Genomic DNA, 24,629 nt, shown 5'->3' on the forward strand with positions numbered 1-24,629 from the left:
CTCTTTGTACTCGATAGAGGAGTAGTTTCATTGTAGGACGGAAATAAATTCAGCATTAATCCACCAAACCCTTTAAACTGTATGCTATTCAATATATACAGTAGTATTTGGTTATTATCCAAAGTGATTTTTCCCAGAAACATGTTTTGATCAGGTATGAAAAAGTTCGTACAGTAATAGCTGTGTACACATGATTTTAATATATTAAAGCAAAGGAAAAACAAGTAAGAATTAAGGTATATGAAATGTTGCGATGTCCACTTCCTCTGAGACCCAGAATAAATCTGTCTTCAGAAAGTAAGAACACAATAAATCTTTGACATCGTCGTTTTTGTTAATGATGTGCTTAAATTTTATCTTGAGCAGACTGTAACATAAGAATTAAGAGAAACTAAACGAATGCACATGGTGTTTATCTCTCATAGAGAAAGACAGTCTCCATAATATATTAGAATCTTGCACATTCTTAGGTCCTATGGGTACAAGCAAACATTCATATTGTTTAATCTTGTCAATCACAAAATTTGGGGCCCATTACTGTCTTTATTGCCATACCCATGGAACTGCTTTTTAAGGCAAATATTAACTTCGTAAACAAAATACAAAATCTGTAGTCTGCTTTATATTGGATCGAGAGGGTCCATGGAATATAAACTTTTCATGTGGATTTTGGTTCTTTTCATCATTGAGACTTTCATCAATTATATATTTACCTGTTTAAGCAGTGTAACCTGCAAGCTCATATGATGGGCTCTGGTAAACAGGATAAGACTTGCACGCACAAATGATACAGATCTATGGTGACGTAACCTGAAGTCTAACTCATATGAGAGGCTATTATACAGATACACACATGTATAAAAGAGGGGCGAAAGATATCAGAGGGACAGTCAAACTCATAAATCAAAAATAAACTGACAACGCCATGGCTAAAAATGAAAAAGATAAACAGACAAACAATAGTACACATGACACAACATAGAAAACTAAAGAATAAGCAACACGAAACCCACCAAAAACTGGGGGTGATCTCATGTGCTCTGGAAGGGTACGCAGATCCTGTTCCACATGTGGTCACATTCATATAAGTGTCACTATGACCTGCAGGTAGTTACAAAAGACTAATGTTTCATATGAAAAAAGTGTGACCTGAAGGCAAACATGGTACAAATAAATTTTGATGTGACCTGCAGGCATCTATGATAGGATATGGAATATACAAAACCGGTGTAGTCTACAGGCACCTGTGATTAGCCTCCAGTCTATTTAACATAGCCTATTATGTAAAGGCTATGGTACAGTCATAAACCTATGATAATCTATGGTGACACCTATGATAGGAAACGATACATAAAGAAGCGATGTGACCTACAGTGGAATACGGTAAATAAAAAAAAAAACATGTGACCTACAGGCACTGACGATAGGCTATGCTAGACCCTCATTGGTAATCAAGGTCGTTACACCTGTCTTACAGGTTAGTTGAACACTATGTTTTCAGGTTAAAGGCGTTTTGAATTGTCTATTTCATTTCAGTTTAATTAACTCTAGATAAAAGAAGATGTGGTATGAGTGCCAATGAGACAACTCTAGATCTAAATTACAATTTGTAAAAGAAAAAACACGAAGCCTTGGCTCACACCAAACAGCATGCTATAAAGGGCCCAAATAAATATAAACGTTGTCGGGACAAATCACGCTCCTCTCACCCTGCTCTTGTAAACGTGTACATTTATTGTTTTGCTTAAAATGAACTTGACAAATAAAAAAAGAACTTTGAATCAAAAAAATTAGAAAAAGTTTTAAACATATAAAATAGCCTCCATTATATTGAAAATCAAAAGAGAACTATTTTGTACAAGGAAAATTTTCCCTAACCCATATGCAATTATTATACAATTGCAAGTATCTCTATTTGATAACTATGCTAGAAATAGATTTGCCCAGATTATTGATTTGTGAGTTGACTCCAATTATAAAGATCTGTCCTACGGTTTTATTAAGTGCGTGAATTAACTTCAGTCTCGGAATGAAAAAATCAAGAATATTAAAATAGCAAAAATAATAAAAAGAAGAAACAGAACAAAAACAAGAAGTCTCCCCATTTTCGTTAGTTACTTAAAGGACTATTATCCTTAATAAGTTTTGACAACCACTAGATTGGTTGCGAGACTGCCGGTTGAATATTCGGACATGATGATATCCCAAGCCCAGTAGTCAGCACTCTATGCTGACATGAAATATAAAGTTGATGCGGTCAGTTTCTGTAAATTTACTATTCTTGAAATGTAAAACTATTGAAAACACTATAATAGGCTTTTACCATCAGACATAGATGATTTAAACCCGTACCTTTGATGAATTATTTTATTTGAATTAATGTAATTCATAATGATGTTTTTTATTTCAGAATTTAGTTATTTCAAAACCTTTGTTGACTTTTGCATCTATATTTCCGTTTTCATATGTTTCCCCATTTCTGTCAACACGAATTTCAAGTTCTGACATCATTCGAATTTTTTTTGTTCTTTTTGACAGAAGAGTTCCAACGCAAAAGAGTAAGAACAATGCAATACTTTCCCCCAGTAAAATGTAACAGAACCAAACCGGCGATACTTCCATCAGCTTCCCTAGAATAATTGGGTTGATTATTACCCCACTGCTTCCTGATAGCATAATTAATGCCGTTACGCGAGCAGAAACATGGAGGAAATCTTCTTCGGTCCATGCAAAGAATAAAGGAAAGAAAACAGACATAAAGAATCCACAGATTGCAGCAGATGCCCATATACCGCCATCAAATCCATATAAGGTAGTCAGCAAGAGCACAGTAAATGATGAAACTATCATTAAACTGTAGAATGTTAAGAATTTAGATAGATCAAATAACGGCGCTATAAATATTCCGATAAGACTACCTCCTGAAAATGAAGCCCAATACAGTGATGTCGCATATGAAGCTACTGATTTGTCCCATTGATATTGCTTAACAGCAAACGTCGCCAAAAAACTGGCAAACGAATCTTCTAGTGCTGTGTATACTAATGAACATAGAGCTACAGTTAACAAAACTGGGATACGGAGCAATATTGGAAGTTCACAGTTTTTATCTTCTTTCGTTTCCTTTTTTTGTTTTGTTTCCGTCAGTTTCTTATTAAATGTAAAGTACATGACAGCAAATGGAACAACTGACAGCAAACTTAATCCTGCAGAAATTAAGTATGGTTTATAAATTTCCGTTGTTAGGGAACTATCGCTAGTATTTCGTAAAATTAAAAGGTTATGCGAATTTTGAACCGTAGGTACGTTACTAATATTGTAGCGAAAAGTTGTCATATCAAATAATCCATTATATGACTCGTTTTTTATCATATTCGATCCTTCAAGCTGATTTAAGAAAGGAGCAGCGGCTAGTGGTGATAGCATTCCTCCAATTGTGAAGAAAAAATGAAGAATCTGTATATATCTTCTGCAGTCTTGTCCAAGAAGATGAATCAAAAGGGTAGAGGCAACTGTAAAGATAAAATAAAGCATTCCTTACACATATAACGATGCTCAGTCAAACTATTCCAAAGAAAGAAATCAATAGTTATTATCTTATCTTTTAACAATACATGATACTACAGCAAATCGAATAAATCAATTAATGGATCTGACCCCTATTGTTTTCGTAAACTACGATTTTTAAAGGAAAAACACGACAGAAAAAAAAAGAAATTTAAAACAAACTATGTAGAATTTTATAGATTTTGTAGTGGACTCAACATATATCTCCGCATAATCCACAAAAATCTATTATATTACAAAATTATAGTAAATATACATGGTTAATGGATAACGATCTTAAAATGTTCTAAAAATACATGTACATGTACGTAGTCAAATCTTTTCAAAATACATGTACATGAACGTAGTCAAATCTATCCGGATAAACATTGCTGAAGAAAGGGTTTGTCATTTCATACAGAAAATATCTTGTTTAGAGTCGAAAATCATGATAATTGTAGATTTATTCAACAGTTTTTGGTTAAAATGGACGGGGAGGTACAACCCCGGGAACAAAGCTATGGTACACTGGAAAGTGATTTCCTAGGAATTCAGAATACATTTGGTTGAATGGTGGGATCCAAATGGTTATTGATATACTATATTTACAATAAAAGGGGAGGCGCGCAACCTTCAGTGTCAACACATTACTGTTTGACACTATAAAGGATTTATAATTAAGAATATTTAGGGTTAAGTAGCGGGGATTTGAACAGTTTTCAAGATTATATATAAAGGCAGGATATGTTTCTGAGGAGAGAGAAGTCTATTTCAACGAATGACACAGATAATGCCCGGACAAAAATGATCACTTATTTGAACCTTGGGTATATGAATAAGGTAGAAACACAACAAACAATCTTACGACAGGACGTTATATATTATAAAATATCATAGTAGGTTTGTTGAAAGCTGAATAGTACAAACCTCCATCTGAAAATCCACACAAAAATCCTTTTAGAACATGTATTGTGAACATGAGTTCATAATATTTGCACCATGGTATGGCAGCCATAACGATAGTGATGCCGACATTACCAAATATGATATGCAAAAATTTGTCAAATCTGTCAAAGGTGACTCCAATTACAAGGGATGAAACCATATATCCAGATGCAATAGCTGTAAAGAAAAGAGATGCTTGTTCTAGTGAACAGTTTGCGATTATCTGAAGGTCTAATAAAGTCGGCCCTCCTAGTCCAAGATTCCAACCCTGTAAATATATTGATAGAAATAAAGTACTAAACACATTTATTTCTAAAAAAACAGTTGTTGGCATGACACGGGTTATGTTCTTCTCATATATTTTATGATAGTATGATACTAAACCCCTAACGGGAGGGATTGTACCTGATATTCATATGATGAAGACATAATCTTTAAATCAGTTTAATTGAGGTCTGGAGCTGGCATGTCAGTTAACTGCTAGTAGTCTGTTGTTATTTATGTATTATTGTCATTTTATTTATTTTCTTTTGTTACATCTTTTGACATCAGACTCGGACTTCTCTTGAACTGAATTTTAATGTGCGTATTGTTATTCTTTTACTTTTCTACATTGGCTAGAGGTATAGGGGGAGGGTTGAGATCTCATAAACATGTTTAACCCCGCCGCAATTTTGCGCCTGTCCCAAGTCAGGAGCCTCTGGCCTTTGTTAGTCTTGTATGATTTTAAATTTTAGTTTCTTGTGTATAATTCGGAGTTTTGTATGACGTTCATTACCACTGTACTATTATGCATATTTTAGGGGCCAGCTGAAGGACACCTACGGGTGCGGGAATTCTCGCTACATTGAAGACCCATTGGTTGCCTTCGGCTGTTGTTTGCTCTATGGTCGGGTGGTTGTCGCTTTGACATATTCACCATTTCCTTTCTCAATTTTATCTCATTCAATTGACGTTTATCACAAAAGTCTTTGCCAGCCCAGAAGTGAACACTTCGGTTTTGACATGCATATCAATTATATGGTCATTTTTATAAATTTACTGTTTGCAATAGTATGAACTATTCGAAGTACTAGCAGGGATTTTTTTTTGTGCCAAGCATAGATGACCTTAGTCGTATTTGGCACAATTTCTTGGAATTTTGGGTCCTGCATGCTCTTCAACTTTATACGTGTTTAATTTTGTAACTATTTTGGCCTTTTTTACATCCTTGTGATATTATTAGATTCATGGTCTCTCAATTTGAATCTTAGTATGCCTTTACTCGAGGGCGATTTACTAAGTATGTATATATGTATGTTAAACTTATCGAATAAGACAGGTCCTGATCCAGTTTCTTTCGTTGTTGTACATGTAATTAATTATTACTCACTAAAACAATAAAAGCAAAACAGGACCATGCAAACACTGTAAATATTTGTCTGTAGGCTTTGTCGTTCTTTAGTTTTCTGTAGAGATTTAAAGCTGAATCTGACAAAATCATCTTTGGTTTCAAAACGAGTGCTCCTACAGTGAATAGAACATTGAATGTTAATTAAATTAAGCGATTTAAGACATCATACTACACGGAGAAAATGAAAGCCTAATGATCTCAATTCTGTAGATACTTCTTTTGTTATTTAATTGGCAAGTATTTCGTCTACTTTTAATAGTACTACAAACAAAAGTATCCATACAGCCACATACAAGCCTATGTGTTACTACACAACATTATTAAACCACTTACCAAGGAATGATTCAAGCACTCAATTTATCAACCCTGAAGTACAGATGATAGATGGACATATCATGTTTCCAAGAGCAATAATGTTATTCATACATTAAAAATCACAAGATGTAACTAAAACAAGTGCGGAGGTAATGTTAAAAAATTGACGATCACATGATCGTTTAATTTATTTTTTTTTTTTGCATATCAGTAGATTGGTACTGGCATATCTCTTGTCAAATTTAGTTCACATTTGTTCGTTATCACGGAAATATTTCACTAAAATCCATCCGACAAAATAATTAAGACAGGTACATCGTTTCTATTGAAGATATAGTACGCCTTTATCATTTCTAGTCTTTAGACTGAAGTGAGAAAATGACAGTCGTGTGCTGAATGGTCACAGCAGTGCAAAAAAATGTTTTATGTGAAGCCATCAATGACGAATATCGAATATTTAACGATGCTGACATTCACGTAAATGGTGAAGTTGAAATCATCTCTTCGTTAATTTTACGGAATGACATGAGCAACACGGCGTGTGCCACATGTGGAACAGTATCTGCTTACCCTTCCGGAGCACCTGAGATCACAAACAGGTTCTTGTTGCTCAGTCTTTATTTATCTATGTTGTTTCTTGTATACTATTATTTGTCTGTTTTTGTTGGGCTTTTTTTCATTAACAGCCATGGCGTTGTCAGTTCATTTTTGATTTCTGAGTTTGACTGTTCCTCTGGTATCTTTCGCCCCTCGTTTACGTTCCGATAAATTTTCGGTACACTACACACGATGAATAAGCATGACACAATCAGTTACAGGTAGATAGTTGTTGGTTTTTTTTTGCATTTAATTTGATACCTTCAATATGAAAATAATATTCAATAAATTTAAGGCTTCCGAACCGCTTTCGGGGATTTAGCTTTACCTGGAATACTTAGACACTTAATGCAAGCCAATGTTGTGTCTGAAACAAGGACATATATTAGGCATTTTTATAAATACTTGACCTAAACTCACAAAGAGCTCTATGACGGGAAAATAATAGCATATTCCATCGAAATCGAAGTTAACTTTGTCAAGTATACTCTAATGTTCTTGTTACGCGTTGAGCAAAAACATGTCAATTACCTCTACATGATGTTGATGTTTTTCAGCAACTCAAAGCCGAAAATGAAATATTTCATTACACAATTTCAGACCTTGCTTCCCGTTAGTAAATTACTGAATGAAGTAAATAGTTTAACCTGTTACATGTGCATTTAGGTGAAATTCAAATATCGTTTAGACATATTTTGAGATATCTGGTGTCGTTAATTCTCTATTTTCCATAACACAAAAAATAGATAAGTTAATATACCACGAGGTTTCTGTTAATTTGGTTTAAACTAATTATGCTACAAAGAACTTCATATCTCCGTTGAAATATGAAATCTGTAATGGAGACCGCATTTAACTTAGTCTATAGTATACGTACCTGAAATGTGAAACTTTTAAAACGTTTTCCCGAATACATATCGTTGTCTTAGGTTATATTAAGTACTTCCCAATGAATAAATGAATTTTATATGAACATTTCATCATCTGAAGTAATATGGGTGTAGTTTTCATGATGGTGCAATAAATTGTAAATAAGTATGTATACAATAAAGGTCATTTTATAGAAGGTTTGAAAAAAAGAAACATGGACAATTTCCTGTTTTTGTTTCTCTGGCGGAGTTCACATCAGAAAATTGTGGAAAGTCATTCTCAAATTTATATTATATCAAAATGATTGAATAATACAACTTAAAAAGAGTTTTCAATTTTTTAAACATGAAATACCAACATGAATGAATTTATGTCTTAAAATAATTGCGTATCAAAATTCCACTTTTCTTTTCCCTACATTCTGACATCACCAACTTTTGTACTTACCATCAGTACCATTGATGCAGGATAGCATTAATCTTTCGGAGCACATGATACCAACCCCAGGTTTTTGGTTGTGTTCTTGTTGTCCAGTCTTTAGTTTTCACTTCAGATGTTCCAATTCTCTTATAAGGAATCGTTTTACAAACTATAATGTAGCAATGTTCTCCACTCGATCTACATAGATTTACGTCTCGTGTGTATAGAAGAATGAACTATGAAAAATAACGGTTTAAACTTTTGAGCTGTTACAACTTTGTCATAAGTAAGACAACTGGCTTGCTAGTTTTTTAATTGTTATTAATACATATGTGGACAAAATAAAGTTTGGATTTGGATTTCTACATTTTTTTTTTAACATTTATCACGTGACCAATGTCTACTCAGGTATTGAATATATCACGAGCTAGATTAAGCTGGAGAAATCTTGACTTTCGGACAGTCAAGTGTAATCATTCCATAGACACCAACCCACCAACTTGAGTTGAAATTGTAATTGATGTATTTATGCTTCGATAATGATAGAATTGGACGTAAAAATTGAAAAAAATCCTCCTTGAATTGCTTTGTAACAGTAAAATTATTTCTCTTTCAAAGTGTTCGTTGTTATGGCAGCAGATAAAGACATGCTGTTTGAAAACGTGGACATAAGTACTTATAATTATGTTATATTGTGAAGGACAGCTGATCGCCTTAATAGTGGTTGCTTGAATTTATGAATATTGTAGGTTTGTTTGAGCAGACAAAGACAGCACACCCTGAATACTCCTTTATCATTTCTAGTGTTGAGATAAAAGAGAGATCATGACATGTATGTGGTGATCGGTCAAAGCAGTGCTAAAGATCATCCGTAACGAATATCGAATACTTATCACTTCTGAAATTCACGTGAATGAAGCTCGGGTAAATATAAGAAACATATCAAACGCTAAATAAAAAGTAGCATGTAAATAGTTGATGATTTCTAGCCGACAGGTGAAAACCTAAATATATAGAAATAACATTTTATAAATTGTATGATTCTCAAGAGCGTTTCTGGATTTAACTTCTTCTTAACTGCTAAGAGATCTATATTGAAAGTATAGAGGCAAAAGCAGATTTATCCATGAAGAGATATGTGGCTTAAATTGGACCGAAAACTTATAGTTTAATGTCAACCTCGTCGGTAGTTATTTGTAATTTACTCTTTGGAGAGCGAAAAACAGTTGTCTTAACACACATCAATTACCCATATAGTGCGGTGACTGAAGGCAGATTTTTTGGAATTTAATCTCCCCACCGAACACACACCTACATAATATATCATTGGAAAGAGGAAATCGTGTACTATAAAAATATGCCTGTCGTCAGGACTTGATATGGTCACATTTTTTTTTTAAATTGAGGTCAAAGGTCATATGTAAAAATCTGTGAAAGTTTGGGAGGGTTTTAATATTGACATTTTTGTCTATTTCTAAACTCTACCTATATGCAAATGATACTGTTTTGGCTTTAGTAATGTTTGTTTTTATACATAAACCTTAATCATTGAGATTTTTTTATCCAAAAAAATCCTAAAACAACGTTTTATAAAAAAAAAAAAACCTTCAAAAATCAAGTTTTCAACCTATAAAATGTTTAGAGCACCTTAACCTTATGAAAAACATCAATTTCAGGTAAAAATCAAGTGTCATGCAGGACAATACTTTAAAATTATTTTTTAAACTATCATAGTGGGTGAGTCATCAAACCAAAGCCATAGAACACTACAGTCAAATATGACCTCAAATTAAATTTGCGGATACTTCAGTTTTTTTTTTATAGACTACTCGTTGCTTTTGGTTTTTTTTCACAATTATTACTGCTACCATAGTATTATCTTTTGTTGTGTATTTTACTCTGGTTAATATCTATAACATTATAGGTTTTGTAACTATATCCCACCTTTTTTCCCTTGCAACGTACCCCAAACTTCAAAAGTATTCCATATAAAAAAAAGAAGATGTGATATGATTGCAAATGAGACAACTCTCCAAATGAGACATAAAACAATTATAGGTCCCGTACGGGCTTCAACAATGAGTAAAATTCATACTGCATAGTCTCAATTCCCGAAATGAATAATGTAAAACAAACAAAAAATCTAACGACCTGATTAATGTACAAAATAAATAAGAAAGAAACAAATATAGTATATAGAAACAAACGACAAACACTGCATTACCGTCTCGTGACTTGAAACAGACACATACAGATATTGGCGGGGTTCAACTTTTTTAAGGGCACGCCAACACTCCCCTAACCTCGGGACTGGAACTGTGTGTACCAGTGCAACAAGCTTTATACCAAATCAACCGTTATCTCCATCATCTTCATTTTCATCAACCGTCACAGGACATGTTTTAATATTTCTACACATTTCACTCATGGCCACAGGTCTGCACATGAAAGGTTCTGCTCAAAGCAAACACGTTATTTTGAGGTTTTTTTTTTACAAGTACAGACAAGGTATTGTAGGAAGTCCGAAGACATTTGTTCCTAAAAAAATACCAGCTTCAAACCATCCCTATCAATTCATCCAAGATTTTAAAAGCGATCTAAAAGGGGGTTTAGGAAGGTGTGATGACATCCATATGCTTGAGGGCAAAGATGCTGGGGAAACATTATACGAGACGTACACACTATCTTGAATTCGTTCAATTTCATGGTTGGCAACACATTAGATAGCGTCGCACTTTACTTTAAGTAGCATAAAATACATTGGCATTCAATGTTTCAACAAGGTGTTTTGAACCAAACTCATGGTACATTTGTAAAGCCAATTTGCCATTTCCTGAGAATAGTCTTGGCTGTATTCATTTTCATTGAGTAACCATAGAATGAATTGCAATAAATACGAAGGCATTGGCTGAATTAAGAAGGAAGAAACAATTCATCCGAAGTTGGGTAGTCTTCTTTAGAGTTTCGGTGTCTTTTCTACGTAAACTTGCAGCGGAATGAAATATCTGTCCGTTATTTGTGTCTATTACAGTTGACATTGAGATTTTGAGGTCAGTTTTCAATTGACTAGAAGCTTATATGGCATCTTAAATAGTTATTTTGCTACTAAATATTATGTTATATTTGCCTTGAACTTGTTGAAGTTGTTTGACAACTGAATTTCTATAGAAATAAATTATTTTAGACTGCATTTTACATGTAGAATATTTTAAATTAGAATCAGCCGGAAGAAATGATCTATATTTATCAAGTAACGGTGTCATGAGGAATGACCATTTAATCGTTGTCAATAGTCAAAATAAAATTACTAAAAGCAGTATCGTGTTTTGAGATATCTGCTTCCACAGGTTTGGATTTTTTTTCACGTTTTTAGCAAATAATTTGTAATGCAACCAAAATGACAGAGTGATTGAAGTTTAAAAGATGGACGGGAAACTATTTCAACTTTAAACTTTATCTGACACGGATAAAACATTTTTAATACGCTCATCTGATTCAAACATGAGTAATTTTTTATCTTTCTAAAATGTTTTGTTGCAACAAAATATACAAGCGCTCCAGTTGAACGACTGCATTCTAGAACGTGTACAAATACCCGAAACAGTGAGGGACAACAGTCAGATAATTGTATGTCGTCATTAAATATTAGACTAGAAGCTTCCTTGCTTTAAAAGGTGGAACAAATATTTTTACTTGTGTAAGTTTTGTAGCATGAACGATGATAAACTGCCTGCACGGAGTTCTTCAAATTAACAGCTATTGCATGAAACAGCTTGATGTTCACCTCATCCAATCTTTTATGCAATGCAGATACAACAATCGTCTTCCCAAAACTGGTAAATTGACTCAAAATTTCAATCGAGGTTTTTTTTTTTTTTTTTGGCATATTATGCACTGCATAAAATGTAACGACTTTGTCTTTTCTTTGAACTTAATGGAGCAAGTTGCAAAGGACTTGACATATCACGGAATATTTACTGAAACTATCCGTCAATTATTTTGATTTTACAATAAGACTTTTCTGACAAAGTATATTTGATGTTTTATAACGAAAAAACATAGAATATAAACATATACAAACAAAGTATGTGGAATATATCAGTGCACTTTACTTGAAAATATGTGTATATAATAGCGAAAAAGGTAGTAATTTCATATATCTTTTGAGAGCAAATTATTGACTAATACACAAAATGGGACGGAAGGCAAGTGATTGAGTTCCGTGTTGAAATTGAAGATTTTTACTCCATTCTTTTTCCATTGATTTCTTAAGGTTTTTTTCATATTTTGGTTCCGAAATTTTTATCACTAAGTAGTTTTATTAAATATTATATGCCTAAAATATTATGGGATAATTTTTATTACTACTATGAAGAGGAAACTAAAGTTTGAGTCTGAATTTGCAATTAAAATTACCTCAATTTTAAATAGTCTAAACATCGCAATTTTATAGATTAGAAGAAAATAAAATACTGAATGGAATATTTTGACATATAAAAATAGCTTCAGGAAAAACTATTTCAATTGAATGTAAGCAAACATACACATTTTTTCATTTTGAAAAAGGGGGGTTGAAACTCTCCAATATACTACCAGTCGTTAAAACGACTTTTTAGAAAAAAGTGACCGTACGAAATTCTGACGACAAGGCAAAAACTAAAGAAGACATATTTGTCTTTAAGTTAAGACCATTTTTAGTCGTGTGTTATTTGGGGAGATTAAACTCGCAATCTAGACGACTTTTTATACTTCTGTCACCGCACTAATATCAGTAAATTTATATCAACACAAAGCTTAATTTTGATGGCATGAATGTGTGTTTTTTTTTTAATTTTCATTAAAGACAAATGGCAACAATGTATTACATATCTCCATTGAAATATGAAATTCGCATTTTAGAACGAAGAATAAATTCAAACTCATAGATCGAAAATAAACTCTTAAACATCAGTAATTTTATTTTATACATTTTTACATAATTTTAAATGCTAATGTAAAGGATCTCTCAATGAATTGCTGAATTTAATATTACTATTTCATTATCTGCAGTAATAGAGATAGACTATTCATGACGGTGCAAAAGATTTCAAATAAGTATAAATCAAGGTCATTTGATATGAATTGTGAAATAAGTAAGTCGTAAAAAGCTAGGATACGTTTTGTGTACTTGTTTCTGAGACCGGGTCAAATTTAGACAGGTATACTTAATTTTGTATATCAAAAAGTATAATAAGCTGTTATGGTTTTCAAATTATTTTACAAAAAAATACCAACAGGAAATTATTTGTACATAAAAAACTACATAGAAATTGTCGTAGATACAGTCCTCCTTAAAGTTTCCTTAAGCCCTGGTCACAACGAACCTACGACACATCTATACAGCGCCACGAAATGAAATTGGTCAAATCGCGGGTCATCTGTGGTCTTCGTACACGATTTTTTTTTATCGTTTTACTGTCTTGTGGCTGTCGAGAAAGTGTCTTACAATCGTCGTGCGACTGTCTTGCGATAATCACATTGTCGTGGGTATCAATATAATGCATTTTAATGAAACAATCGTCGCACGGCTATCGTACGACAATCTCACGACTGTCGCAAAAACACTCGTGATACAGTCGTACGATTGTCTCAAGAATACCAAATTTCGTACGATGATCGCACAACATTGATTGTCAATTGGACGACAGAGGTACGTTAGTCGTGCAACATATTCTCGTTGTATTTAGAAGAATACAATTCGGTGGGAATGAATGTTTGGAAAAACATACCGTCTCCCGTTTAAAGAGGATGGCTACTTCATCAGAACGATTATGCATGTGCCCCTCGTGTACACTATTTAACCGAAGCCGATTTTATATTTATAGTTTACGTACTGCTTGTTTGCTTGGTTTTATATAATTTATTGTATGTGATGATTTGATGCACAATGAAATGTACTTCATATAAAATGACATCATTTAATGGCTAATTTTGAATTCATACAGAACCTTCTCAAAGACGAAAAGAAAAATAATCTGACCAAGGTTTTTAATTTCACTTTCAGCTATATTGGTGATGTTCTGTTACTCTATAAACATCATTTCGATGTGCGTTTCCATCTAATATTACCCAGTGAATTTGCAATTAATGATTATTTCGAAATTAGAAAGTCTGCTTCATATCTTGATCTTTTCATCGATATTAACACAGATGTACCAATTCGAACTTGAATTTGGTTTGACCAATATCTGGCGTCACTAGATAATCGATTTTGAATTCAAGAGATTTAAAAAAAAAATTAAACAATTATAGACAAATAAGTCATGTTCAGTAACAGGCACAAAAGACTCCATACTACACAACTAACTTTATTTTGAAATATACGAAAACTAGAAATATCATTTAATGAAATCTTGTAACACTTTTATGGATTTAAACTATTTGACTCAAAATTTTTTTTTTATTGTTTTAGTTATCTTAGAGCCTTCGAGAATATCAAGTTAAACATTTTTTTTTTCATTTACGATATTGCAAAAATAAAAAAAAGTTGAACGCCCTTAATTTTAATCATCTCTTTTTTGTCTTTATTTCATTGACTTTCAACGCACAACGTCTGTCCAGATATATCTTTATGATATAGTGCATTTTTCTTTGTCTTTCTGTTGGTGTTTTTTCTTACTCTTGCTTCGTTGAGTAGGTAGTATGTCTTCGTGTAGATCGCTCAGTCTGCTTGATGCATTTTCCTCTTCGTTACTGGCAACTGACATTACATCGTCGCTTCCTATATCTTCATCATTAATTACTTCTACTGTATCGAAGAAATTGTAAAGAAAATCGAACGTTGGCCTTTCGTCTGGATTCTCATTCCAACATCGAAGTAAAATATCATAAATTAAATCGGAACAATCTTCAGGTTGAGGATGTCGATAACCAGTTTTCATCATAGGAATAAGGTCTTGTTTCTTTATTCCTGTCGAGAAAAATAAAAATAGCTTTGCTATAAGTCGGAATTTTGTGGAAGATAAACTCAATGACATCATAGATACCAGGCTAATAATTTTGTACGCACAACGCAATTTTCGTCTACAAAAGACTCATCAGTAACGCTCGAATCAAAAAGTTGAAAGGCCAAGTAAAGTACAGTGCTGAATAGGATTAAGGACAAAAATTTCAAAAGTTTTTGCTACGGTAATCTGTTCCTGTGGTAGTAAAATAATTCTTAAAGCTAAAAAAGAGCTGTATCATAAGGTTTATAAGTTACATTTTGATCAATTTTGTTTTACTACTAAGCACCCAACAAAATTATATTGATCTAAATGACTTTATCAACAAATATTTGTTCACCTACCAGGATATGGTTCCTTTCCAAGCATCATTATTTCAACCATTAATATTCCAAATGACCAGACGTCAGTCATTATGGATATTGTTTTGTCAAGAAGAACTTCCGGTGCTGTCCATTTAATAGGTACAGGAAAGGCTGTATCTTAAATAAAAAAGATGGAAGAAATGCATTTATATCGTTGTATTTAAAATCGTTCACATATAAAAAGCGCGGCACCTCTTTATACGAAGTCATCGGATTTAATGCCAAAATTTTGTGGTTGCCTACTTGTACTTCCCGCACAGTGAAACGTATATCCTACTTTTTCAAGGGTTGAAAGAAGACCGAAGTGATCACAATTCTATTCACCATGTCACCCCTGGGGTTAGAGCCTGAGGTAAACATTTTTTTTTTTATTCTAGTGAAAAGTTTTGATAAGAAAACAGTTACCCATTTTGAGTGTATCTCCATTGCTTAGAATTTTTGCCATTCCAAAGCCAGTGATTTTAGCTATTATTCCATCAGCGATCAGCACGTTTTTTGCGGAAAGATCTGTATGGACAATTCTTTTAGAATTAAGATATTCCATACCATTACACACCTGTAACCAAATAGTATGTTAGATCTTAAGATAAAAAGCTAGTACACACTGAAGCTATTATAAAGAAAAACACAGATATAGCGGATAATGTAAATAATTAAGTACTAATATGTGGGTATATGACGTGTGATTCACTGAATTAGCTATATCAATAAATATCAAATTCAAATGCATAGAAATACGTAAAAATTAAGATTGATATTACCTGTACTGCAATTGAGGCAAGTTCTTCGAGTCTTTCTGATATATAGTATGACTGCCTATCCATTTTCACTAGAAACTGCGATAGGTTTCCTTGCGTCATAAATTCCATCACCATCGAAAATGGAGGCCCAACACAAATTCCATAGAGGGTGATTATGTTTGTATGGTTACATGTTGCTAGGATGTCAATCTGGGATTTTAAGTGTGTGATGGCCGCTTCGTCGTCCTTTGCAACTTTTACAACAACCTCCTTGGATCGTCCTACTTTTACAGACGCCCATGTACCTTTCAAGGGAAGAGGAAAAGTTCATTCAGCGGAAAATATATATACAAGACTGCAAACTAAAGACACTTTCAGAAATGGTTTGCATTATGTGAAAACTCACTATTGCTGACGTCGTATTGATGTCGTTTGCGAGTTCTGAGAATGTGTAAGCCGTGTAACATAAAAAAGCGACTTCGACATATGGATATATATGAATCCGTATGTTTGTCCGTCCGACCGTTCATCACACATTTGGTTTACTAACGTAAGCAAGAGAACCGTTTTTTTTTTTTAAATTCTTTGAAATATTAATTGAATGTTTCGGATCACTTAAAACAGGTTCATTTTCGTCGTTTCACTTTTACCGTTTGAAAGATTTAGTAATTGATTGTGGAAAAATGTTTCCGGCCCGGCTATTTGAAAATCTTTTTTTGAAACCGATCGAATTTTTAATGGAATATGTCAGACCACTGAAGATGGGTCAAGTTATATACAGTTCTAGAGTTATTGTACTGGACTTTTGAAAAGAAAAACAGTTAGGTTCAATAAAATTAATGTAATCCTCGTGATAAATGAACAACGACTATTTAAAATTGGTTGATACTTAAGTTGAAAGTTTTTTGACCAATCGACAGAAGCAATTTTCGAAAACAAATAAGAATAAAGATTTGTTCATGCAAACTCGATGATAAATCGAGAATTACTTTTTGTATTTGATTGAAATTTTCATTGATTGGTTTGAATTACCACACACAATTTTTCTAAACTTCGAACTTCTTACCTTTCCACACATCAGCAAATTGTCCACTTTTAATTCTTAGTCCTTTCCTTATTGATGCGACTGGTATTTCTAGTACGTTAACAGTATTTTCATCTGGAAATTGAAGTAAAATGTATAATTCCAAAGAGATTATTTCCTACATCAAAAAGCGAATATTTATAAATATTGATGCCTATATATTCTTCTAGTGTTTTTATAACTGAATATGTTCTTTCGACATTTTAGTTATTTTGACACCTTGACTTGATGCTTAAAATATTATACACATTTTTAAATTAAACGAATTAGAAATTTGACAGTACATAACAAGCGTTACTAGAACCTTCGTAAAAGACACTTGGGGACAGAAACTGAAAAGCAAAACACATAAAAGGTTTCTGAGTATCAAAATAAAATGAAGTCAAAATCGATCACTTAACAAGTTAGACTAGCTTAATCAATCTATACGTAGTTTCTTAATTGAAATTGTCTCTTTTATCTGTTATTCTTAATTTTGTTTACCATTTACCAGAATGATCCAAAATTGTTTGTTCTTTTGTCATTCGCGCTGGAGGAGGAGGAGCAGACATTGGAACTTCCGGTTTTGACGTCTGATATACAGGATTATATACAATAGGACATGGTATCACTTCTACGCTGACGCTGCCAAGTGAATTGACACACCAATCTGTTGCATTGTCATACTTCATTGACATTTTAGTTATCTTAGAAATTGAAGTGTCTAATTCATCTGCTTTCGTGCGGAGATCCTGCTTCACTTTTCGTAGTTGAAGATATCCTTGGACATCGGATGCATAACGTTCAACAAATTTAAGTTCCTGGTCACTAACCTCGGTTGACTTTTTGATTTGTAACATAGTTGCATCTTGAGCTTTTACCTTTTCTTCAATAACTTTTTTCTCTTTCGCAAGACCGTTCCTCAATGATTTTTCTGCTTTATCGAAAGTGTCGGTTGCTTGTTTTTTCGCTTTCGATAAACTATCTAAGATTTCCCTTTCTTGGTTTTCAATCTCCTTCAAGTTTCCGTTTCCATTTTGTAGCAATTTATCGACTGTACTAATGATATTTTCTATTTCTGCAGACAATTCTTCAATTATAGGGGAAGATTTTATATTTTTTGAAGCTTCGCTCAACGGTATAACATTGTCACAGTTTCGATGTGCTTCCACCATACAAGAACGACAACAGGTCTTGCTGTGGGACTGACAATAAAACTCAAGTAGAATGTCGCAGTGAATATCACAGAACGTTTGCGTTGTGATGGTAGATTCTGGTAATGAACTGATTTCTGCAGTATCTAATAAAACATGGGATAGGCTCAGTTTGTTGCGACGGTGGGCCCTCGTACAATCGGCGCATAGCGCTTCTTCGCAGTCAGTGCACCAAGTCGTGGCACAGGTTTCTACTTCATCTCTTGAGCAAGGATCACACTTCTGTTCTGACATGGTACTTTAAATGAAATGATATCTATTATGTCATGATATGATAAAATTTTAAATGGGTGTTTTTCACAGTCATACTACTTTCTGTTCGAGATAAATAATGAAATCAGATTTAACGCATTGCTATTGATTGTTTGTTGCTAATCGTCAATTTGCAAATTCGGAAAGAGACATTTATTAGTTCGGATGTCTTAAATTAACTGACTGACCTAGAGAAAAGACAGAGAATCGGAAAATATATCACATCCAAAAAGTGGGGATAACAACATGTCATATTTTAAGCTAAGTGAGCTTTTCCCCATCACTTTGAGTCCGTCGTCGTCCGTCGTCGTTAACTTTTACAAAAATCTTCTCCTCTGAAACTACTGGGCCAAATTAAACCAAACTTGGCCACAATCATCATTGGGGTATCTAGTTTAGAAAATGTGTCCGGTGACCCGGTCAACTAACCAAGATGGCCGTCATGGCTAAAAATAGAGCAAAGGGGTAAAATGCAGTTTTCGGCTTAGAACTCAAAAACCAGAGCATTTAGAGCAAATCTGACACGCGGTTAAATTGTTTATCAGGTCAAGAACTATCTGCCCTGAAATTTTAAGATGAATCGGACAACCCGTTGTTGGGTTGCTGCCTCTGAATTGGTAATTTTAAGGACATTTTGCTGTTTTTGGTTATTATCTTGAATATTATTATAGATAGAGATAAACTGTAAACAGCAATAATGTTCAGCCAAGTAAGTTTACAATTAAGTCAACATGACCGAAATTGTCAGTTGACCCCTTTAGGAGTTATTGCCCTTTATAGTCAATTTTTAACAATTTTTTCGTAAATCTTAGTTATCTTTTACAAAAATCTTCTCCTTTGAAACTACTGGGCCAAATTAATCCAAACTTATCCACAATCATCATTGGAGTATCTAGTTTAAAAAATGTGTCCGGTGACCCGGCCATCAAATCAAGATGGCCGCCACGGCTAAAAATAGAACATAGGGGTAAAATGCAGTTTTTGGCTTAGAACTCAAAAACCAAAGCATTTAGAGCAAATCTGACACGAAATAAAAATGTTTATCAGGTTAAGATCTATCTGCCCTGAAATTTTCAGATGAATCGGACAACCTGTTGTTGGGTTGCTGCCCCTAAATTGGTAATTTTAAGGAAATTTTGCTGTTTTGGGTTATTATCTTGAATATTATTATAGATAAAGATAAACTGTAAACAGCAATAATGTTCAGCAAAGTAAGATTTACAAATAAGTCAACGTGATCGAAATGGTCAATTGATCCCCTAAGGAGTAATTGTCCTTTATAGTCAATTTTTAACAATTTTCATAAAATTTGTAAATTTTTATTAACATTTTCCACTGAAACTACTGGACCAAGTTCATTATAGATAGAGATAATTGTAAGCAGCAAGACTGTTAAGTAAAGTAAGATGTACAAACACATCACCATCACCAAAATTATTATTATTATTACAATCAAGTTTTCTATAGGCTAAATCTAAAACAATATTACTCAAAGCGCTTTACATCACATGTTAAAAGAAATATACACACAGACAATGATAAAAATATAAAACATGAACCCACAAAATAAATATTTAAGTGTTATAACTTTTCTAGATAAAAGGATTAATAATGTGGAAATTTTTTTCAAAACACAATTTTGTCATGAATACATCTGTTTCCTTTGTTTAATATTCACATAGACCAATTAAGGTGAGCGACACAGGCCTCTAGTTATTTCTTATTTACGAAAGATATTGTGGTTTGGTTTACGTGAAGTAGAAAATATTGCACTCTTCCAATGGCTGTCTCACCACAACTGAAAATACTGATCGAAGCCGTCAGAAACTGTCCCCCCCCCCCCCACACACACCCCGGTAACATGATTACAAACTCGGAATGCTTAAATCTAGACAAAAATGAACGTCAAAGATTTTTGTTGGGATGCAAATACATCAGGCTATAGCATAACCTAACAACAGATTTCAATTTAGAAATAACATTCAAACTTTAACAATAAATGACTTTATGTAGTTTTATTTACCATATGCGACGATTGGAATATTTTAACGGTAATTCAAACTTTTATGAAAAAAGTATTATTCATTATAAAAAAACATTTGAAGATGAGGTGTCCTTTATTATTGACTTACCTGTAAGTTAGAATTATTGTTATTAAACTAAATAAGAAATTATCTTTTTCAGTAAATATTGCAAGGGTCAAAATGTATTTCTTCCTTATGCAGAAATCATATGTCCATTTATTATCTAATCTTTAAAATTTACAAAATAGACTTATTTATCTTGCATTGACACACCCGTTTATATTTTCAGAAAACTTAAGTCATCTAGTATAGTTAGATTTATATAAACTTAAGCTATTTAATACCATATTATATCGAAGGTCGAAGGTTTTCTACGGGCACTCCACCTTCCTCCACCAATAAAAACTGGCCGCCACGAAATAGCCTAAAACGTTTCTTAAAAGTGCCGTCAAAACACAGAAAATCAAATCAAATTCTTGTGTTGGTCGGTGGCGGATCCAGAAATTTTCATAAGTGTGGCCCATAATGGCATTGGCTGCTTAAGAGGGGCCCAAAAACTGATTGCAAGTAAACTAAGTCAAATATTTTAAGTAAAACCTTTGTTATCTAGTGTGAATCAATACTATTCTAGCAATGACTATTTTGTTAATTATAAAAAGCTTTCAGGTTTAAAAATCATTTGCACTCGGGGCTGAGACTACCACATGTAAGTGTTACAGAAGTTAATTATCTTGGGGACCGGACAATAACTAGCCATGATAACTCTCTATCCAAGTCATAACTTTGTAAAAGTAAACCATTTATAGGGCAAACTGTGCCGGCGTACGGTCTTCAACACTGCGCGAGCCTTGACTCACACTGAACGGCATACCTGCCAACTGTCACTATTTGTGGGGGATTTCCCCCATGGTGGCTCCCAAATTGAAATTTTTAAAGAGCAAATTTGTCCACAATTGCCCAAACAAAACAATTAGTTTTACAATGACTTTAGGCTTATAAAAGTATAAAGAAGCCAAAAAAACAACATTAAAATGTATTTGCAGGCCCCCTTGAAGGTTCTTTCAGGACTATGACAGCCATCTTGCATGCAAAACCCCCACTGGGCATTTTGAAAAGTTGGCAGGTATGGAACAGCAAGCTATGAAGCCACCCCTATAAAATGACTATGGTAAAACCATTCAAAAGTGAAAACGAACGGTCTAACTATGATAAAAAAAAACGAGTAACGAGAAACATTTATCATGTGAACTGCTTGATCGGTGACCGCTGTGGATCATGAGTTAACTGCTTGGACTCTTTTAATAGTAAAAAACAAATTTATTTGTAGTACATTTAGATTCTTATCCAGATAAAAAAAAAAAAACGCTAAAAAATAATTGAAAGCAAAAGAAAAAACTGAAAAAAAGATAATAAAATAACGGATTTTGTAAAAAAAAAAAAGGCGGAGGTTAAAAAAAATTGTCATGTCCCTAAGAACATATGCTTTTAACTGAAATAATACATAACTTTCTTTATTTAAGAATTGAATGCTTCTTTTTGTAACTTCATTGGGGTGTAAAAGCGTTGACCGAAGTACATTTTTTATGAAGCGCGGAAGCGCTTCATACTAAAAATGTGCGCACGGTCAACGCTTTTACACCCCTATGAAGTTACAAAAAGAAGCATTCAATACTATAATTACATTTTTTAGCAATGATCATGAAAACACGAATTTTATTATTGTTTTATTAACTTCACCTGTGCACTTTATTGTGGGACCATGTGTTATCATGAAAAGTTTTATTGAGCAATGCAATTGCTTACGGAATAACACGTGATGTGCAGTTAGCCAATCAGAGTAAAGTATCATAGTGAAACATACATCTAATGTAATTATTTATACATGACTATCAACAGACTTCTAATAAGTTAACAGATCATAAAAGTGATAACATGAACAAGATTTGTTTTTCCGGATATTTATTAACTCTTTTCCGTAATAGCTGCAGATGTTATAATTCATTGTAAAATTGTAAATAGTCAGCTAAACGTTTATCATTACGTAAAATCTCCAATTCAATTGACACTGATGTCGGCGGTTGATTCAATATCGAAGATCGCAAGATGACTGATTATTTACCGTCAGCAATAGTAACCTTCATGTTTGTCGTATTGATTCCATGGGGTGTTGATGTTTGGATATTGGCAGACACAATAATTACAACGGTTTTCGGTTTAACGATGATCTGTTCCCCAAAACATTTCCTAAGCCGGCAGGTGAGCTATCATCATAAAAAGGTTCATGTAACGGTCATCAATGGTCAGTGACTTGTATTGTAAGGGAAGTTCAACATTTTATATAATTTGTACATTGAAACGTCTAGCTTTTTACAAAAGGTTGATTGAACCAAATAAATGTAACGGATGAATGTAATTGTATTTACATATGGTCTATGCCATGGAGAATGGAAAGGGTTAGGGGGTGTGGTAGTTCAGATAATTATGACGTCTGGCTGAGACTACTATAACACATAGTAGTCTCAGCGTCTGGCAAGGCTATATAAAAAAATTTCTAGGATGCGGTCCAAATAATTATGACGTCTGGCAAGGCTATTTTAATTTTTTTCAAGGACACCTTCTTAGAAAAAAATTGAAATAGCCTTGCCAGATGTCATACATTTAATTATTTGGACTAGTAGGGGTGTGGTAGTCCAAATAATTATGACGTCTTGAAAGGCTATTATAATTTTTTTCTTTGATGCCTTACTTTGAAGTAAAAGCCTTTCAAGATGTCATAATTATTTGGACTAGGGGTGTGATAGTCCAATATTTCTCACAATCATGTACAATGTATCACTTGCACCAATTTGTACCCAAAAATAAATACAAGGGAGGGAAATAATATGAGGCAGCAGGCATTACCTGTAAATGGGGATGAAGTCTGTATAAGTTATTTTTTTGTAACTTAAATATTTGTTAAAAAAAAGAAACGGAAATACCGTAATGTTTCCGAATTTGGTTCTGTTGTTAGCGATGTTAGTTGTGACGTCATATGTAATGTAAACAAAGAAACGCTATCATCAGGTAACATTTTTTCATATTAAGGAATTATTTAAAATGAAATTGGTATTGCGTTCCTTCCTTTTTTATACTAGACTGATAAATATATATTTTACTCAAAGTTTCATACAAACGAGACCAGAAAAAGGAAGTACATTGTAGATTTTTGCGCCGATGCGGGAATTCAAAACATGACATAAAAAAAATTGAAGGATTTTGAGTTCATTAATACATTGAAAATTTCGGGAAAAATTTCCTGATTTTTTTTTTTTATTATTGATTTTTCTACTGTTATTGGGGACTTTGTCCCCATATTAAGTATGTACCATTTGTACCTGGTTACAAATGAAGATATGAGTATTTTAAGCGCTATTTTCTTGACATATATGTTCCAATATAGAGATTAACACAGACTTGATGCTGGATTGGAGAATAGGTCGCTTTTTTATTAGTTATAATTGAAAGGATTTTTTTTTTCTGTGATGACTTTCTACGAAGATTGTTTACAAGAACCTTGAAAAATTATTGATAAAAGTCAAGATAAACAAATTTATAGTAATACTTTCATTTTTGGAACATAATAAAATTTTATATACCATGGCCAATATAGTATTGAAAATAAGTCAAACAGAAAGGCAATCAATGAGCAAAAGACAAACCAGGGAACAGATATTAGAGGCACAACGACAAACAATGGATAATTTACTCTAAAAATAAAAATAGATGAGAAACACTGATCCAGAAAAAAAGAGGGGTGACTTCAGAGGTAGAACAGAACTTGCTTCTTCAAGACACTCATCATGAAAACAATTTGATAAGAAGATATGAAGAGCTTTAATTTTGTTTCAACTTATATTATTTAT

The 24,629-nt window shown here is 33.2% G+C and overlaps 1 protein-coding gene and 1 long non-coding RNA gene across 2 annotated transcripts; both read right to left on the reverse strand.

Annotated features, from left to right (window-relative positions):
- Positions 1–2,696: 2,696 nt before the first annotated feature.
- LOC143062872 (uncharacterized) lies at positions 2,697–6,299 on the reverse strand. The gene is made up of 3 exons (XR_012974872.1): positions 5,864–6,299; positions 4,474–4,759; positions 2,697–3,512 (listed from the first exon to the last, which is right to left on the reverse strand). It is a non-coding gene; the product is annotated as an uncharacterized LOC143062872 (long non-coding RNA).
- Positions 6,300–14,420: 8,121 nt separating this feature from the next.
- On the reverse strand, positions 14,421–20,942 carry LOC143062873 (uncharacterized). The gene is made up of 7 exons (XM_076234689.1): positions 20,836–20,942; positions 17,749–18,689; positions 17,241–17,333; positions 16,196–16,479; positions 15,840–15,990; positions 15,414–15,551; positions 14,421–15,035 (listed from the first exon to the last, which is right to left on the reverse strand). The coding sequence occupies exons 2-7, from the start codon at positions 18,683–18,685 to the stop codon at positions 14,695–14,697; spliced, it is 1,944 nt and encodes a 647-aa protein (XP_076090804.1). The 5' UTR covers positions 18,686–18,689; positions 20,836–20,942; the 3' UTR covers positions 14,421–14,694.
- Positions 20,943–24,629: the final 3,687 nt, after the last annotated feature.

This window comes from Mytilus galloprovincialis, chromosome 2 (assembly GCF_965363235.1).
Source record: "Mytilus galloprovincialis chromosome 2, xbMytGall1.hap1.1, whole genome shotgun sequence".
Taxonomy (NCBI): Eukaryota; Metazoa; Mollusca; class Bivalvia; order Mytilida; family Mytilidae; genus Mytilus; species Mytilus galloprovincialis.

Bases quoted from the DNA above. Each gene is read 5' to 3' on its own strand.
- LOC143062873 (XM_076234689.1), bottom strand. From the start codon at position 18,685: ATGTCAGAACAGAAGTGTGATCCTTGCTCAAGAGATGAAGTAGAAACC. The intron at 17,334-17,748 runs GTAAATGGTAAA...TTCAATTTCCAG, and splicing joins AACAATTTTGGATCATTCTG to ATGAAAATACTGTTAACGTA. The intron at 15,991-16,195 runs GTAATATCAATC...ATTTGGTTACAG, and splicing joins TTGCCTCAATTGCAGTACAG to GTGTGTAATGGTATGGAATA.